The 18,873-nt window shown below is 36.0% G+C and overlaps 1 protein-coding gene across 1 annotated transcript in view; it reads right to left on the bottom strand.

The window, feature by feature from the left end:
- MYOM1 (myomesin 1) overlaps positions 1–18,873 on the bottom strand; it is a 124,683-nt gene that overhangs the window by 79,363 nt on the left and 26,447 nt on the right. Inside the window, exons 3-5 of the mRNA XM_012725755.1 lie at positions 10,754–10,894; positions 6,941–7,172; positions 5,670–5,827 (exon numbers count right to left, since the gene is read on the bottom strand). Of these exons, the coding sequence (XP_012581209.1) occupies positions 5,670–5,827; positions 6,941–7,172; positions 10,754–10,894 (531 nt within the window). The remainder of the gene's footprint in view (positions 1–5,669; positions 5,828–6,940; positions 7,173–10,753; positions 10,895–18,873) is intronic.

Here is an 18,873-nt window from a genome sequence, read left to right as displayed (position 1 = left end):
TTCCTATCAGCAATGAAGAGACATATGATACCAAAGGCTGTGGCATGTGTTACTTGACTGAATGACGCCCAGTTTGGCTTCTCATCAAAAATGTTGTTCATATGTCTATAAAATGTGCGTTTAAAACAAGTGTTCTGCAGCTCTGAGGATTGCTTCACCTGCCTTATTCTTTAGTTTTCTACCAGATTTAGCATCTAATGCCTCTCTCCAGTTAATTACCCATAACTTCTCTAATGTGACCACCTGACAGAGGAAACCAGGTTAAAACACACACATAAACACACACACACACACACACACACACACACACCTCACTTTGAGGAAGTTCTAGTTTCTCCTCTAGAACTTCAGATGTCAGTGCAAGAAGTGCTTGATTTTAAGCAACAGATAAGGGTTAAGTTAGGAAGTGACTCAATCCTGTTCTCGAATGAGTTCATCTAATGAGGAGGTCAGGTTTAGGATTACTTGAGATTGACTCTCTTCAGTATTAAGTCAAGGAAGAAAAGAATTTTTTTCTGCTCTGCAAAAACATTTCACAGCTTGTTGGTTTGTGGAAAGTACAATTTCATACTTATCAGTCATCAACTAGCTATGCACAGAAAATACATGACCTCTGGTTACTTATCAATAGTTTTCTGAAATTCTTGTGGATAGCCGTATGTATGTACACTATTCTCCTTATGAAATTGATGTAAAGTCTATGAACTATTCCTTAATGAACTTCCATTATACTATGAGCAATTATAGGATAATACTTTTTGATTAATCAGTCCCCTCAAACAAATTACCCCAAACAAATATCTATTTGGAAAGCAGGTTAACTTTGACAATAAGGGTAACAGCAAAAACTCTTAGGCAGTGTAAAGTGTTGTTAAATAAAAATACTTCACTCTAATTTTATTTCTATCAGTAAATAAAACATGCCAAAATGATCTTTACCCTATTGAAACACCCCACATGTGTCTGCTTTAAAAGCCAGTAAACTGAAAGAAATTGAATCCATTAGGATAAATTTCATAACTAGATAAAGAAAGAAAATCTAAAATAAAATCCCAACTCTTATGTTGGAAAAAAATATTACTGATAATTTTGGTCATTATTTTAAACATAGGTTGTTTTCCTATGATAATAAGATATTTTTAGTACATTGTGAAATAACTCTAAGCTTGTATACTTAGAGTTCATGATCATATCATTATAAAGTCTCATAATTTTCAAAAACAGAAGAATTTTCCAAATCTCCAGATTCATGCTAAGATACATTTCCTATGACTTTATTTATTCCCAGGCTTTAAATCATTGTCATACCTAATGACAAGTTACATGTCTATTTGAAAATAACTTCAGGAGCAGTAAGAATTCTAAACATGCATCAAAGTATTTTGCTTAAAGATCTAGCCCAGAACCCAGAGATCCAAAAACACGAGTACTGGGTGAGTGGTGACCGTGACTCACTAAAACCAACACGCTGCTGCAGGGAATGTTCATGAATCTCCCTGCAGATTACAATCCAGATCTCCACTGACCTAAACCTTTGACTGGAAATCCAATTACATTTTTTTTGTTGTTGTTTTGTTTAAAGTTTTATTTATTTATGCATACAGAAGTGGGGTATTGGCCAGAAGTGTGGGGAGTAAGAGGGTTCACCAGCGACAGAGTGGGGAGCAGAACAGGTAGATCTGCTGAAACATATTGCTGAGGGGAGGAAAGGCCTACTGTGCCATGTGGGTCACCTCCCCCGCCTCCCTGGTGCTGTAGTGGCTGCAGTAGCTTCACAGTGCTGTGCTTGAACCTGCTGTACCACCAGGGAGGGCCCTGGTTTTTTTCTTTTAAAGTGTAAAATTAGCACAACTCTTTCCTTTTAAAGAGAACTTTTCTCCCCTATCCCATATAATTAAATCTACTAGGTAATATACTTATATGGCCCAACAACTGGAGAGCAGAGGGGTCCACAGGAACCAGCTTCCTGCTCAAATTTGTTGCCTTGTACCCAGCTCTGACCCACCGTTAACTATCTAATCTCCTTAGATTCTTATTTTATCTCTTCAGAGTTTCATTACATAGGTAAAGTAAATACAAACACACTTTCTTTCCTCTTCCCTCTACAACAAATACATGACCTAAAACGTGTTATTTGACAACTTGATAGATACCAAATTTGGCCTTTTGCCATGCATGTTTTTTTCCCTCTGTGTTGACAGAGTGCTCCTTCAGGTCACCACGGTAGCATAGCAGCAGCCTCTGGAGCCAACTGTCTGCGTTGGCCTGGTGCTTAGACTGGCTTCTGTTCTCAGAGTGAGTTGCACACAGAGTGGTGTTTCAGCCTCTCTGCACCTGGCCATAATGAGTGATTTGTGCTCCTGTCATTCAGCGCTTTCTGGGTAACCTCTAGATTCCATTTAAAGAAACACGCTCCGTAACGTGGGCTTGGTGGAAGAGCAGCTGCTGTCTGTTTTTGTCATTTGTTAGATCTCAGGGATTTCCATGACCTGAGGATGGAAACTTGGACCAAACACTCTTTGAAAAGGGCGCGACTGGAGCCAGGTCCCAGCAGCACATGCCTTTGGAAGATAAAGCTAAGGACTTGGCTGCTAGGAGTGGAGGCAGCCGAAGTACACAAAGCATCTTCACAAACTCACTCCTGTTATTTACCTTCTTCTATTCAGAAAACTAAGTTTTTTTTTTTTTTTTTTAAGATTTATTTATTTGTACATACAGAACTGGGGTACAGGCCAGAGGCTCAGGGGCGGTGAGAGGCTTCACCAGAGACAGAGTGGGGAACAGAACAGGCAGATGGACAAAGTACACTGCTGAGGGGAGCAGCGGGCGGGTCAGGAGAGGTCTGCCACACCATGTGGTCACCTCCGGGGCAGGCGAGAATTGAACTCATGTGGAAGCGGCTTTAGATTCTCAGTGCAGTGCTTTAACCCATTGCGCCACCAGGGAGGGCCAAAAAACTAAGTTTTAATTATTTCTTTCCTATTTGATTGTTATAAATGATACAATTTTCCAACTGAAAATTGATAGTTTCTACTTTTCAATCTAATTGGAATTCTAAGTGTTGATAGTCTGGTCATCTCATACTTTTCTGTTTTTAATTCTCTTTTGTTTGTTTTTACATCACTTTTTTCTCATACCAAAATTAACATACAATGTAAGAAGTATGAGCTCTGCTTGGTGGAACCACATTACTCTCGCTAAGCTGTGCCATCACTGGAGCATGGTCAGGCTTGTATTCTAGTCACTCTGTGTTTTACACAATAAATACTTAAGGAATTAATATTTGTCTCTCAGAGACTACTTGGTTTCTTTTTGAAAATTATCCTTAAATCCAATATTTAAGAAGCAAGAAAATGGAGATATGACATAAATATATCTACTGACTAAGGACTCCAAATATTCACTTATCACGAATACATTTTATTTCATGAAAAAAGAGAAATTTTTCACTGACAAAATTTGTTATTCTTTTATGTATAGTTTTATTTTTTAAATTTTTTTATTTATGCAAATAGGAGCTGGGGTGCAGGCCAGAGGTATAGGAGGTGAGAGGATTCGAGATGGAGTGGGGAGCAGAACAGGCAGATCCACAGAAATACACTGCTGAGGGGAGCAGTGGGCAAGACAGGAGAGGTCTGCTGCACCATGTGGAACAGCTACTGGGTGAGGAATGGAACTCAGGCTGCTTCCACAGACATGATGATAGTGCTGAGATTTTTACCCCCCAGGCCACCAGGGAGGCTCTACTTCTACGCATTTTTATCAGAATATTTGGATTTCTTTTACAATAGTTTATTTTTGCATCATTTTGTGCATTTATTCATCTTAGTTGTAATACCCACGGTCTTCCCATCGCCAAATCACACTGTGCCATCACCATAGTGATTTTTTTTTTTGAGGTCATAAGCAATCAACTTTTCAAGAGGAAATATACTTCCAGTAGGCCAAATTGTGTGACTCTGCAGTCACAATAAAGATGAAACAAATGTGGTTTGATTCCTAATTCATGATAGCATTATTTTATTTAGAACTTCATTTTCAATGAAATATATTCCTGGGCCCTTCCTGGGGGCGCGACGAGTTAAAGTGCAGCACCATGAAGCTCTCCGAAGCAACCACAGCACAAGTTCGATCTCCAGCAGGGAGCTGATCCACATGGCACAGCAGACCTCTCCTGACCCGCCCACTGCTCCCTCAGAAGTGTACTTCATCAATCTGTCTGTTCTGCTCCCCACTCTGTTTCTGCTGAATCTTCTTACACCCTACACCCCTGGGCAGTACCCCAGTTCTGTATGCATAAATAAATACTATTTTTTTTAAAAGAAATATATTCCTGAATTTCTCTTCTTTGTTACTATATTTACCTTGATAAGACTTATCTGGTCTGAGGTTTCACACTCAAGAACCCTGGAAAGAGTTTACATATAAGAACAATTATAAATAAACACAGTATTATTATAGGTAGACTGACATAGGTGAATTACAAGAACAAAACAAGCGAACAACAACTTACTACCTCTTCCTTAAGAATAACCTTAGACAAGTAAGCTACCTAAAATAAAAAAAAAAATCACTATCATCTCAGCTACCTTTGTGCTAGTCAGGTGTTTGACCAATATTAGAAATACAGGGAAGTACAGGAGGAGCCAAGTGCTCGGAGGGTGACAATGTCATTTCATGTCATGTTTCACTGTGACACACTTCTGAGGACAAGCAAACAGCAAACAGCAAAATACCCCCATCAGAGAATAAAGCAGAAAGCTAGTTTAAGTTGGTTTAATCATTTTCATACTTCTGTTCTCTGTGGCAGACTTTCATGGCATGTGACAGGAAAGTTCTAAGTTTGGATATCACAAAATCATTGACAATTGGGAGGAGAAAAGAGGTGCTAATCTTGATGGAAAAATTTCTTCAGGCCTCAAATTGAGTAATATTTCCCGTCCAATTCCCTCTTTTGCTTGGTTTTAGGAAGCATATTGACATCTCAACTCCACATGAGAAATAGAGCTGTAACTTGTCCAAGTTTAATCATTTTTAAAATGGCAGTAGAGGGCCCTCCCTGGTGGTGCAGCGGGTTAAAAGCACAGCACTAGGAAGCTAAAATCACTAGGAGTTCAATCCCCACCCCGGAGGTGACCCACATGGCGCGGCAGACCTCTCCTGACCTGCCTGCTGTGCTGCTCCTCTCAGCAGTAACTTCATCAGTTAGCCTGTTCTGTTCCCCACTCTGTCTCTAGTGAATCCTCTCACCACCCTGCACCTGTGGCCTATACCTCAGCTCTGTAAGCATAAGTAAATAAATCTTTAAAACAAAAAATGGCAATAGAACTTCTGGTTGCAAAATGGCAACTATATTGTAATAGAAGTAAATTTTAATTTAATTGATATGGCCCACAGTAGTTATAGACATATTTTCTTTGTATGTAAATATGCAAACTAAATATTGACACTTTGTATAAACACCCATTTATACAGCAGGATTAAAAGTATAATGTACACAAGACTGTCCTTTCTTTCAATATCTAAAAATGTATATTTTATATATCCTTTCTTAACTATTTAAAAAATCTATACAGATTGCATATTTACAATGCCAAATGTATCATAAGAGTTAATATTAATTTTATGTAATATAGATTCTGCCAGTAGATTTTATAAAGATAACATACCATGTGACACGAGGTTCTGGCCAGCCAGAAACAGAGCAGTGTAATTTTACTTTTTCTTTCTCCCAGACAGTATGAGAACGAGGCTTAATGACAAAATCAGGAGCATGGAGAAGACTATCTTCATTCAACTTTTTATGAAAGGTCTCGATTTCTTCTAACTGAAAAAGAAATATATCAAGATATTAAGAAATCAAAATAAAGTGTGCTACTAAAAAGACAAGTAGAAACCAAAGTTATCATTTCCCCACTTGTTGTCTTACTTTTGTATTTAAGTTAAATGTATCCAACATTCCACTTTAAAATAAGCACATCAGGCCCTCCCTGGTGGCCCAGCGGGTTAAAGCGCAGCACTGAGAATCTAAAGCCACGTATGAGTTTGATCCCCTGCCCCAGAGGTGACCACATGGCGCAGCAGACCTCTCCTGACCCGCCCGCTGCTCCCCTCAGCAGTGTACTTCGTCGATCCGTCTGTTCTGTTCCCTACTCTGTCTCTGGTGAAGCCTCTCACTGCCCCTGAGCCTCTGACCTGTACCCCAATTCTGTATGCACAAATAAATAAATCTTTTAAAAAAAAATAAGCCCATCATTTGATTTTTTTAATTTCCTAAGGTAAAGGTTAAAATATTACTGCCTTAAGGTCTTATGGTGGATTATTATTTTTTAGGTTCCCTAGATTCTTAATTACTATATAACCTAAACTTTCTTGAACTTTAAAACTATTATATTTGTCTTTCTTTGGTTTATACATTTTGATATATTTCTCATTTTCTTTAGTTTTGTTTCTCCATAAGACCACCAATTTCTTCACTAGAAATGGCTCCATCTGACCTGGAAGGGATCGTGCTCAGTGAAATAAGTCAGAAGGAAAAAGAAAAATATGGGATGGTTTTACTTATAGTAGGAATATAGGGGAGTCAAATAGTGGATCATGAAAAAAAGAAGACAGAACTTGCAGAAAAACTATAAACTGGAGACATTTAGCAGAAGAGAGGAAAGAAGAGGGACTAAAAAGGGGGATGGGGAGAGCACAAGGGACTAGTGGAATGGCTCATGGGTGACTTAGTGGTGGGAATTTTACAGGGATGACATATGAGAGGAGAAATCAAACATTGTACAAAAATCAATGATATAAAATACGACATATATATGTATATATAATAAATTATTGATAAAAAAGGAAAAATATAGCTCCATCTATATCTACACACACACACACAAACACACACAGAATTATCTATTTTTGTAAGTTACACTAAATTGTCTCCCCTTACAGTTTTTCTCAGGGACAAGCGATCTGCCCTTTCTCGAACTGCAGTTTTCCTGGACTTCTTCTCAAATGCTTCCTCCTGGTGAAGTGTGGATGCAGACTGTTTGGATACTATGGACTGCTTGGTTGCTGTGATCTCTTGTTCACTGGCAAGACGATTCCTCTGGGCTATATAAGCAGCCGCTTCTTTAATTCTTTCTTCTTCTGTGTCTGTAATTCCACTGACATGCACTTGGCTAACACATAATAGCAAATTATAGGTAGTGTAAGTGGCAATGATAAGATCATCTAATGTTACTAAGTTCAAAGTACTATACTTCAGACACTGTGCCCCCCAAAAAGCTGACAGAAAAACCTGGCAAATTAGGAGCAAATTCTTCATAAACAGAAATAATATTCACATTAATAAAAGATGGTAACAGCAATAGTAATACCTACTGTGATCCTGTGTATGGTTTGGATCCTACAACTCAGCTGCTGTAATGCACTGCCCAGAACTTTTGCATGTATAATTATATTCAAAATTTACTTGAGATCTTTATGCATAATAGTTTTCTTTCTAAAACAATAATGGTCATGTGTGTATGGATATGTGGATATGTGTCTGTTTGTTTGTATTTAATATTTTTATGTGTGTGTTTACATAGTCCTGATGAAAATAATTGACTTTCTTATTCACAGCAGTAGCTGTGATGGAATTTGTGCTGTGACATATTATTAAACATATTTTTATTATTCTTAAGCACCTTCAATAGCTTTGTTGTCAATTCCATTTTATGCTTCAATGTGGAAGTCTGACTATACTGAATATTCTCTTTAAATTCAGAGTCCTTCCACCTCTTAAGGAAGAATTTTACGTTTGCTTTTCTTATAAGGATCATTACTTTAAATTTTAAGCATTGTATCATTGTGTTTACAAATTCCTGACCCCTGAATCTTTGTAGTTTGGTAAGTAGAATTCAACATTTCCCAAATTTGGAACTTTCCATGGAACATTAGTAAAATATTTGGTAAACAAGATTAATTCACTTTTATCTTACTAAACTCAGTGAGTAAAATTTAATTTTTTTTCTCTATCTCATCAAACATGAATAAAGTGGTCTACTGGGGAAGTCAGTAATATAGTCATTAACATAAAGGGAGAAAAAAGAAGATAGAAGAATTTTAGCTTAGTGTCCTGATATAATTACATTCATTTTTTCTTTTTTGAAATGAGATAGTAAGTGAATGAATTAATAAGTTAATACACCGCAAACCATCATAATTATGTGCACTGAATTAACACAGGTGTTAATTTATAATAGAGAATTTTGAAATGAACTTGTAATGATTCAATACATATATATAAACATGTATACGTATATACATATATGTATATATACATGTGTGTGTGTGTGTGTGTGTGTAAAATAAAAATTAGATTCAATGCTGGTCCTGCCCTGAGTTCAGATAAATGTAAATAAGAATTTAAGCTTAAACTCACACTACCTCCAACAATGGACATAGTCTTTTTATTTTTTCAAAGTAATAGTCTTCTTATTTTTTTCAGTTTACAAGTGAGCTAGACCTTGAAAAACTATTTCACATGAGAACTCAAGTATACTTAAAAATATTTTGTACCCAGGACCGCAGACCACATAAGGAAATATGTATAATTCAGGAGTAATTATATCGTATATAATTTGGATTTAAGAGCAAGAATATGTTGCTGACATGCTGACTAGAATATTCTATTACAAATTCAAACTAAGTTAAAAACCTTCCCAATCCTCTGTATTTCCTCTGACTTTCTAAGACCATGTCTGATGGCCTCAAATTAAAATTTGTTGCTAGCACAATGTTAACACAAATGGTTAAAACTGGAATTTCCAGAGTCCTCCCTGGTGGCGCAGCAGGTTAAAGATAGCTAAAGCCTCTTCAGCATGAGTTCAATCCCTGCCTGGGAGCTAACCCACATGGCACAGCAGACCTCTCCTGACGCTCCCATTGCTCCCCTGAGTGGTGTACTTTGTCGATCTGCCTGTTATGCTCCCCACTGTGTCTGTGGTGAATCCTCTCGCTGCCCCTGCACCTCTGGCCTGCACCCCAGTTCTGTATGATTAAATAAATACATACATAAATAAATAAATAAATAAAAATTGGAATTTCCACGTATTATCCAGAAGGCATGGTATTTCCCGAAATAAGGCTAAATCACTAGTGCATGTAAGTTGCGTCAGCCAATCTAGAAGGGCTGTAAGTCCTGCCACTACCATTTATGTGACTTTCCAAACGTGGCTGAGCCTTGATGTCCTTGCACAAAAATTGACAAAGCTAATACCTCCCCAGGGCTAATTGGGGACTTAACAAAATCATTTACATAATGTGCCCAGCGTGACAGATGCATTCTCATACTCATTTCTTTCCCACCCTCTCCCAGTGTTAACACTGTCAACACATTATGAATTGCTACTTTTAACATAGTAGTAGAATATAGGAATAATTCCATATAAAAATAAAGAACTGGAAATAAAACCTAAAAGATAAAGTTTCATTTACATTTTCTCTTATCTAGTTTATTTTGGAAGTCATCACTTCTTGAGACTGACCTGGAAGAGACAAAATAATTTGGTAGGGCTTGGGAAAAACATTGAAAACGAGAAGTTTCATTTTGTGCCTATACAGGCATGCTGTACAGGTTAAGCTAACTGGATGTTTGTTTGTTTAAAGAGCATAATGGGAAAAAAGAAAAAAAATGCTATTTTAGTCTTGCCATTTACTTTAAGCAATATGAATGCATATTAAACTAAAGGTGAACAAGCTAAATCTGGGCAAAGATACTTCATGATCTAAGCATGTTTCTCTGGAAAGTTAATTTTAAAAACTCAGAGATCTCAAAGATGTCAAGTTGAAAACAGATTATCATTGGTTTCCTTACCTCTCTAAATGGGTTCAAACCAATTATGACAGCCTCTGAAACAAGTCCAAAAGAAACTGCCAGAGAAGAATGGGAAGGAAAACACAGGGAAACAAAAGTAGGTCATGTAGACTTGCAATCACCTTAGTGCCTGTGAACTTCCTAATGGCATCTGTGCTGAGAGGGTGACCTCATTTTGAGATATTACCTTAGCCCTGTGAATAATTCTCTAGTCAAAGGAAAATAAACAGGGAGGGTTCAGAAATTTCCCCTAAGCTTTTGTTGTCTCAGACAAGTTTTCTTTCAAGAGCCCTTTGGATATTATTATTGTAAGAAAATACAGAATGAACACAGAAATTTACTATTAATAGACTTGTGATTTAGTGGTTATTTTGTTTGAAACTTCCTTCAAAATAAATAGCAATCTATTTCACATCAAATATAAGCCAAGCATCCAAATTATGATCCAATTCTTTTACTCAATGTATGTTATCTATGGCTTTTATTTTGTTCAGATGAATAATAAAAACCATGTTGTCAGCCAAGAGAGTTTTCATCTAAACCTGTCATCTGATTTTTTTTTAGTTTACTTTAAATTTTATAATGTTGAGCTTTCTACTCTGTCTATACTCACTATATATAGTGTCCAATCACTAACATTTAGCTAATTTCAAGTAGCTACATAACTAAGTTCCTCATCATTCTTTTCTGTCATATCCATAGCATATAGCACAAAGACTTTTACAATAAACACATCATCTCCCTCAGTGAAAGATTCCCAGGTTCCAGCGTTGCTTAGACCTTTCTCAGCCTGCACATGGTAAGCGTCCAGAAAATGTTAGCTACTATTGTTATGATTATATACCAATATCTACACTCCACATCCCAACAATCAAAACTAAGAAGATATCACATACGTACCGTCCTGAGAAAATGGGCACCAAATAGTCACTTGGCACATTTTCTTTCTCCTCCCCAGAGAGGAGGCTTTTCTTAGCTCTCTTTGTTTGGGGACTATACTTGGATGAATAATCATCTAACATCAAACTGGAATCTGTGAACCTGAAACAAAAGCTTTAATATTAGATAATAACCAAAAAGATACACTTAAAATAGTCAAAATGCTTACAAGAGGAAGTTTTAATCTGAGGAAGACTTCTCAGAATCCTAGGCTTCTAATGCTATAATTACCTTTTATCTTGGCAATTATAGCAGAGTGACAAACACCTCCCAAAATGCTTTCTACACAGACACAAAAGAAAAATAGGCCTAAAGTCATTTCATGACTATTTTCCCTTAAAGTTTCAAGGAAAAAATAGGGGTGCTTTTATAATGGTTCCAAGTACTCTTTGCTGTTAAGTCAGTAATAGAGTTTTGGCAGTTTATATAAATAGTTTGTATACACTGTATATCCAAATCCAAATTGGAAAACTGTAATGTTCTAGTCAGAGGTCTATTATGCTTCACTCTTAGCAGGGAGTTTAGGTGATATTAAGCAAGGGTCCCTAGATTCAACTTGGAGGGCTTCACATAATGAAGACAAATTCCTCTGTTGAAGGAACTCTGGGCTGGCCCAACAAGAGAGTTAAAATGTTTTATGCAAATATAGAGTCAAATAATTTGGAGAATCACAAGGGTGTGATAAAGAACTTTTTGGTCAGGTCTATTATGCTGAGAAATCTGTGCACACCAGTGCAAATGTATAGTTGGAGATTGTGAGGTTCTAATAAATTGAAAAGAGTATTAATAGGGTGGAAAATATATAAGAGGAGATTTCACAGAGAAAAAGTCATTGATGAAATTAAAAGGTCAATTTTAATCTACAAGAGTTATTTAATGAAAGGGAATGTATTTCATACAAAGATGTAACTTGGCATACACTTCAGGATTTCATGAACTCTCTGATGTCAGTCTGTGAAGTTAATTTCTCTATGCGTAATGAGATGTTTATAAGGCTATATGGATATAAGATGTTTACAAGAACTATATGGAAATAATACTCTGTTTGTACTTAGTCATTTTTCTGAGATTTGAAATGATTCTTCAATTAAAAGTTGTTATTAAAGAGCACTTTGTGTAGAAAAGTTTTGAAAGGAAAGTGAAGCATGTGATTGGTATAGCATGTGAAAAGCCAGCTGTCAGGTTGAAGCAGAAAACTTTGTAAACCTTGACCATTTCATGATCTTTAAAGAAGCATTTGGAGGGCCCTCCCTGTGGTGCAGTGGGTTAAAGCACAGCACTGAAAAGCTCAAGCCACTTCAGCATGAGTTCAATCCCCGCACAGGAGGTGACCCACAAGGCGCAGCAGACCTCTCCTGACCCACCCGCTGTTCCCCTCAGCAGTGTACATCATTGATCTACCTGTTCTGCTTCCTACTCTGTCTCTGGTGAATCCTCTCACTGAACCTGTACCTCTGGCCTGTACCCCAGTTCTGTATGCATAAATAAATAAATCTTTATTAAAAAAATTTTTTTTGAAAAATAGAAGAAAACTACCTAAATTGAAGGTAGAAGACAGGCCAAACATATGCATATTTAAGTTAATTTTAAGTACAAAATCAATGTACATATTATTGTAAATAGCCTTTTCCTCTGTGAAACAAGTAGCATAGAACTGTAAGGGCTTCTGGGAAGGACAGGGGTGCCGTGTCGACAGGACTAGTGAAGTAGGGTGCCTCTACTACATTTGGCCTGGGGACTGAAATGGTAGGAGGGGAACGGCAAGCCTCTTACTGACCCATGAGTTATCCTTCCTGGAAGGTGAACGCTAGCTTTTATTCTATGATAAAGGTTAGAGGCTTGAATTCAGGCTTGTGGATTGGTTACCAGTTGGAAGCCATCATGAAATTTGTTCCTAGCTGGCTGTTCCAGGAAGAGGTGAAATGACTGCATTCTATATTCCAAGCTGGTACTACAAAAGTACAGGCTGTGCTTATACAGGCCTAAGTTTAAAATGGTAATTTCCTTCACTCCTGTATTCATTACTACACAAAGTAAAATTACTAAGGAGTTTAAAAGTCTTTATCTTTTTTATTTATAGAACATGTGGATTTTCTAATTTCTTTCTTGTTTTGGCTGTTTTCTTTTCACTATCATTCTAGTGTTTACAGTCACAGTCTCACAAACTCCTATCTTCTAAGTCTATTTGCATCAAACCTGTTATATCTGTCATTCTTTCTGCTGTATTACTTCTTTTTCCTGTCATATTCTTTAGGATAAATCTTTAAAATGCTGTACTTATCACACAGTGTGTGCCAGAATGCAGTGATTTCACTTTCCAGGTAAATTCAGCAGCTATTTATAACAGTTGAGCTTCATGTCATGGTGTTATCATGAGTTCCTGTTTCATATTTCATTTGGGAAACAATATTTCATAAACAGTATTATAATATTATGTATTATATATTATCTAGAAAATTCAAATTACTTAGAAAAACCCAAGTATTTGTTATGTTCTCTTAAGTTTATTCAAGTGTCCAATCCTAATGAAAATGGACTATGTGAAGGATTAACTGTTAAAATCTGTAACAAAAGATAGATCATCCTGGACTTATGGTGGGGTTACATTCTGATAAATCCCTTGGGAACTGAAAATATCCTAAGTTGAAATGCATTTAACACGCCAACCCTAAGCATATAACTCTTGCACCATTGTGAACTTGAAAAGTCAAAGTCAAAGCATCATAAGTTGGGAACTTTATGTTTTTAGTGATATATAAATCATTGATTAAAGCTAAAAAACAAAACTAATTCAGAAAAGCATAAAGTTAACTCCAAATTTTGGCATTAAGTTATTCTGATCCAAAATTATTGAGGACATCATATATATTTATTTGTTTACTTATAAGTTTACTTATACATATTTGTTTACTTATAAGTTCTGTGGGTATACTAGTGAATAAATATTCTTACTTTATGAAATATTCAATCAATAGAAATTTTTTTTCTTTTTTTATAATATAATAGCTTATTTTTTTATAATAGTTTTTTGCATCATTTTGTACATTTTTTTTCATCTCTTTTGTAATGTCCTTGTGTTTCCCATCACCAAGTCACCATGTGCCATCACCATAGTCCAGTGCACTTCCTTCCCCCCACCATTTTTGATCCCATTCCCACTCCACCCCCATAAAATGTCTCTGGTATATGACTGTTCATTATTCTTATTATTTTGTCGCCTGGTCCATTATACTCCCACTATGAGCGAAACCATCGATATTTTTCTTGTTCTTTCTGGCTTATCTCACTAAGCATGATCTTTTCCAGCTCCATCCATGTTGCTGCAAAAGACATGTGTTTCTTTTTTTTTTTTGGTTGCTGAGTAATATTCCTCAATAGAATGTTTTTTTAAATTCACTTAAAAAGTTACAAGTGTGGGCCCTCCCTAGTGGTGCAGAGAGTTAAAGCACAGCACTAAGAAGCTAAAGCTACTTCAGCATGAGTCCGTTCCCTGCCCTGGAGGTGACCCACATGGTGCGGCAGACCTCACCTGACCTGCCCGCTGCTCCTCTTAGCAGTGTACTTTGTCAATCAGCCTGCTCTGCTCCCCACTCTGTCTCTGGTGAATCCTCTCACTGCCCTGCACCTCTGGCCTGTTCCCCAGTTCTGTATGCATAAATAAATCTAAAAAAAGAAGTTACAAGTGCTATTATTTCTTCTTACACTTCCATGATATGCCTTTATGGGTTCCTTATTTTGGATACCATAACACATTGTCCATAGCAACTTTGAAGTTAATTTGCTATTCTGAATTTATTCACTTAAATTAAGGTTATGAAATTTTCAAAGTTCAACTGAAAATAAGCATAAAACAACTCATTGAACTTTACATGGTTTCCCTGCTTTCCCACTGCCTATAAAAGCAAGAAGGGAATAGTGTCCACACTTTGTACTTTTATCACTGGATCCAGTGCCGAGAATGTTCAATATTTGTTGACTGAATGAAATGAAGTCAGTAGTTAGCCTTCTGCAACCATACCCTACCAGAGTGATTTTTCAATTTTGGCTTCAGAATCAGGTGAGAAGCTATTTAAAATAATCAACACAGAGGTGAGTCTTTCACTAACGTGAAGTGAGTAACTCTGTAAGCCTTACCCCAAAATAGCAATAATATAACTGGGTAAAATTGTTCAAGACAGCTCACTAAGGGCTCTGAAAATCAATCCAAGGCATATGCTACACTAAAACATGGTTGTTCATAAAGAGGTACTGAATTTCAGTTATGAATAGCAGGAGTTTGTGTGACATTCTTGTCTAGTCTTCTTCCACGCTCAATCCCCAGGCTGGCCCACAAGCTGGGGTAATTCTACTAAAATGCGGAAGTTTGTGAAAACCAGTACTTGTGTCAGAGGAAGCTGACTTGACAGAGCAGAACATGATAAAACTACATCCCATTGCATTAAATGAAACAGTAGCAATCTAAATGGCAAACAAACCAGGGAAGACAATTAGCCTGGAGTTATAATCATGGTGAGAGGGGCAAGTGGGGCAGACTAAGAGATCTGCCAGGAATTTAACAGGAAGATATAAAACCACAATAGAGGTTTGAAAAAGTCTCCACATGATTTTACAAGAAAAACTGAAACTCGATTTAGCCACACACTGGCTGACAGTGAGCCTATATTCTGTTGCAGAGAAGAGGTAAGAGAGTCTAGAGGTAGGCAAAACCATGTATGTAGTTAAAAATTGCTTGAACTTTAAAATGTGCTCCCAACATACACAAAGATTTATTGGTAGAAGCTGAAAAATTTACTAGTCTGGGATGTTTGAACATGACATATGACCATTCACTGACTCACTATTAATCTATGCAAACATAATGTGATCCTGATGAATACAGTTTTAAAGATGAGAATAACAATTTAAAAGGAACGGAACAAAGGTATCAGCAGTGAAATAGTTTTGGGTAAAATGATTCTATAAATATGTTCAGGCAAGTTATTAAACAAAAACAAAATACATTAACAACCTACTTAGAGGAAAGTTCTGAATCCAGATCTGCTACTGATATAACCTAATATGCTCCATTTTCAACAACAACAAAAATTATAGGACATGCCAAGAAACAGAAAAGTGTGACACACAGCAACAAAAACATCAGTCAATAAACTTGTCTCTGGGTGGGCCCTGATGTTGGATTTAGCAGACAAAGGCTTCAAAGCAGCAATTTAAAATAGGTTCAAAGAGTAATAAATGAAACTACGTTTAAAAAATTAAAGGAAAAGTACTATGAAAATGACTAAAAAAAGAGAGAAGTAGAAATAAATAGAAATTATAATATAGAGGGCCTCCCTGGTAGCGCAAGGGGTAAGTCTCAGCACTGTGAAGCTATCTGGATCCCCGATCCTGGCCAGTGAACTGACCCACATGATCCACAGCAGAGCGCTCCTGTCTAGCCCACTGCTCTGCTCAGCAGTATATTTCAGACGTTCCACCTGTCCTGCTTCCACTCTGTCTCTGGTGAATCCTCTCACCCCCAACACCTTGGGTCTGCAGCTCAATTTTTGTATGTATAAATAAATAAAATTCTTTTTTAAAAAAGAAATTATAAAATAGGATCAAAGTAATTACTTAGATGAAAATGTATTATGGGGATTGTACAGCATGTTTTATATAAAAAAAATTGGTGTGTCTGAAGATAGACACTCCATCTAAAAAACAGAGAGGTAAGAGAATGAAGAAAAATTAAAAGAGCATCAGATATGTGAAACATCACCAAACATATCAATGTATGCATAATGGCATTTATAGAAAGGAGAGAAAGACAGGAAAGCAATGGCTCAAACTCCCTAAATTAGATGAAAAGTACTTATTGATGTATTTAAGATGTTCAACAAACCCAAATAGGATACACACATACACACAAAGAAATACACACCTAGATAATGATCTGTTAAAAGTTAAAAAAAAAATGAAATCAGCCAAGGTAAAATTATTCATCACACAGAAGGGAAAAATGTATTAGTTACTAACTTCTAATTAGAAACATTAAGAGCCAGAGACATTGATATGACATATTTAAATAATGGGAAAACTGCCAATGAAGAATTCTATATCCAAAAAAGGTTATCATTTCAAACTGAAGGCAAAAGAAAAGACATTCCCAGACAACAAAAATTGGGGGGATCCACTGCTAGCCAAACTGTCTTGGAAGAAATGCTAAAGGAAATCCTACAATTTTAAAGGGAATGACCCTAGCAGTAACCTGAATTTCCATGCACCAAAGAAAAACACAAGAAAGTAACTGGGTGAACATACTTCTATTTTCTTGAATTCTTTGAAAGACATAAGCCACATAAAACAATCCTTATCATGCTTGACTGTTGTTTTAATAATATATATAACTAATATATACAATAATAGTACAAAAGATGGAGAAGATGTAGCTCTAAGCAAAGTTTCTATATTGTTATAAAACTGGAATAAATCTGAAGTATATTGTGATAATTTAATATGTATCTTACCATTCCTAAAACAATCTCTAAGAAAAGAAAAAAAAAACATGGTCAAGAAACAAACTAAAAGGCACAAGAAAAATATTAACACAAAATAGGCGGTAAAAAAGTACAAATGTACAAAAAGACCCTGAGATATGTAAGGAAAAAGTTACAAAAAAAGGTAGATGTAATTCCAAGCATATCAATAACTTAAATGTGAATGTACTAAAATTTCCAAGGAACTGTAGAAACTGTCATACTGCATATAAAAACAAAACAATTATATTCTACTACCACAGGCACTCACTGAATTCAAATATGCATATGTGTTAAAGTTAAATGTCAAAAAAATATTCCATGCTGATGATAACAATAAGGAGTTGGAATAACTATATTAATATGAAACAAAATGCACTTTAAATCAAGAAATATTACTGGAGACAGAGCAGGATAACTTGTGATAAAATAAGTCATTTCCTCAAAATAATAGAATAATTCTAAATGAAATACTCCTACCAACCAAGCATTAAAATACATGAAGCAAAAGTGACAGAGCTGAAAGAAACTGGAAATTTTAAATAGTTGGAGATTTGAAAGCTCCAGTCTGAATAATTGATGAAACAACCAGACAAAAAATCAGCAAGAACACAGGAGATCTGAATAAGGCTATCAGTGAACTGACTTAACTGAACTTTCTAGAATCACCAAATGATAACACCAAAAGCATAATTTGAATAGAAAAAATAATAAAATAAGGCTCAGCAAAACCTAGTCTTTAAAAGACACTGTTAAGAGACTGAAAAACAAGGTATGGAGTGAGAGAAAAATGCAAGCATATATTTAATAAAGGATTTATTTATAAAATATTTTAATAATGAACTACTCAAAAATTAACAGAAAAACTCTAACTAAGAAATGGGTAAAAGGCTTGAGCAGGAATTTCACTAAAGAAGATACACACGTAGTTAATAACATCAAAAGATGATTAATATTGTTAGCTATTAATGGGTGTAAATTAAAACCACAATGCTATTCCACTATATACCTATTCTCATGATTGTAATAACCAAGGCAGAAAATAAGTGTGGATAAACTGGAGTCCTCAGACATTGCTGTGGCAATGTAAAATGCTATAGTCACTTTGGAAAGAAGTTGAGTAGTTTCTTATAGTCAAACATAAGCTTAGCATACAACTCAACTGATAATTTAGAAAGTGCAGAAGAAGATGACTTCACATATTACTTATCAATAGCCTTTTAGACTATACCACTGAAAATTTCACAGGTTCCCTATTTAGCTTTCTGTTTTTATTAATTTATTTTACAGAAAATACATTCAGCCTCCATGAAATATTATGCTTGACATTTGAGTGTGAAGGGTTATAAAGATAAATTAAAAATGCATGTTTTCAATGAGATACCACCTCACACCAGATGTGAGAATGGCACATCTTAAAACAACTAGTAACAACAAATGTTGGTGAGGTTGTGGAGAAAAAGGAACTCTCCTCTACTGCTGGTGGGAATGCAAACTAGTACAACCACTATGGAAAACTGTTTGGAGGTTCCTCAAACTGCTAAACATGGAGCTTCCCTACGACCCAGC

Source organism: Condylura cristata, unplaced genomic scaffold (assembly GCF_000260355.1).
Source record: "Condylura cristata isolate star-nosed mole 26May11 unplaced genomic scaffold, ConCri1.0 scaffold00016, whole genome shotgun sequence".
Classification (NCBI taxonomy): Eukaryota; Metazoa; Chordata; class Mammalia; order Eulipotyphla; family Talpidae; genus Condylura; species Condylura cristata.
The sequence above is the reverse complement of the archived record's forward strand: the minus strand, read 5'-3'. Positions and strand labels throughout refer to the sequence as shown.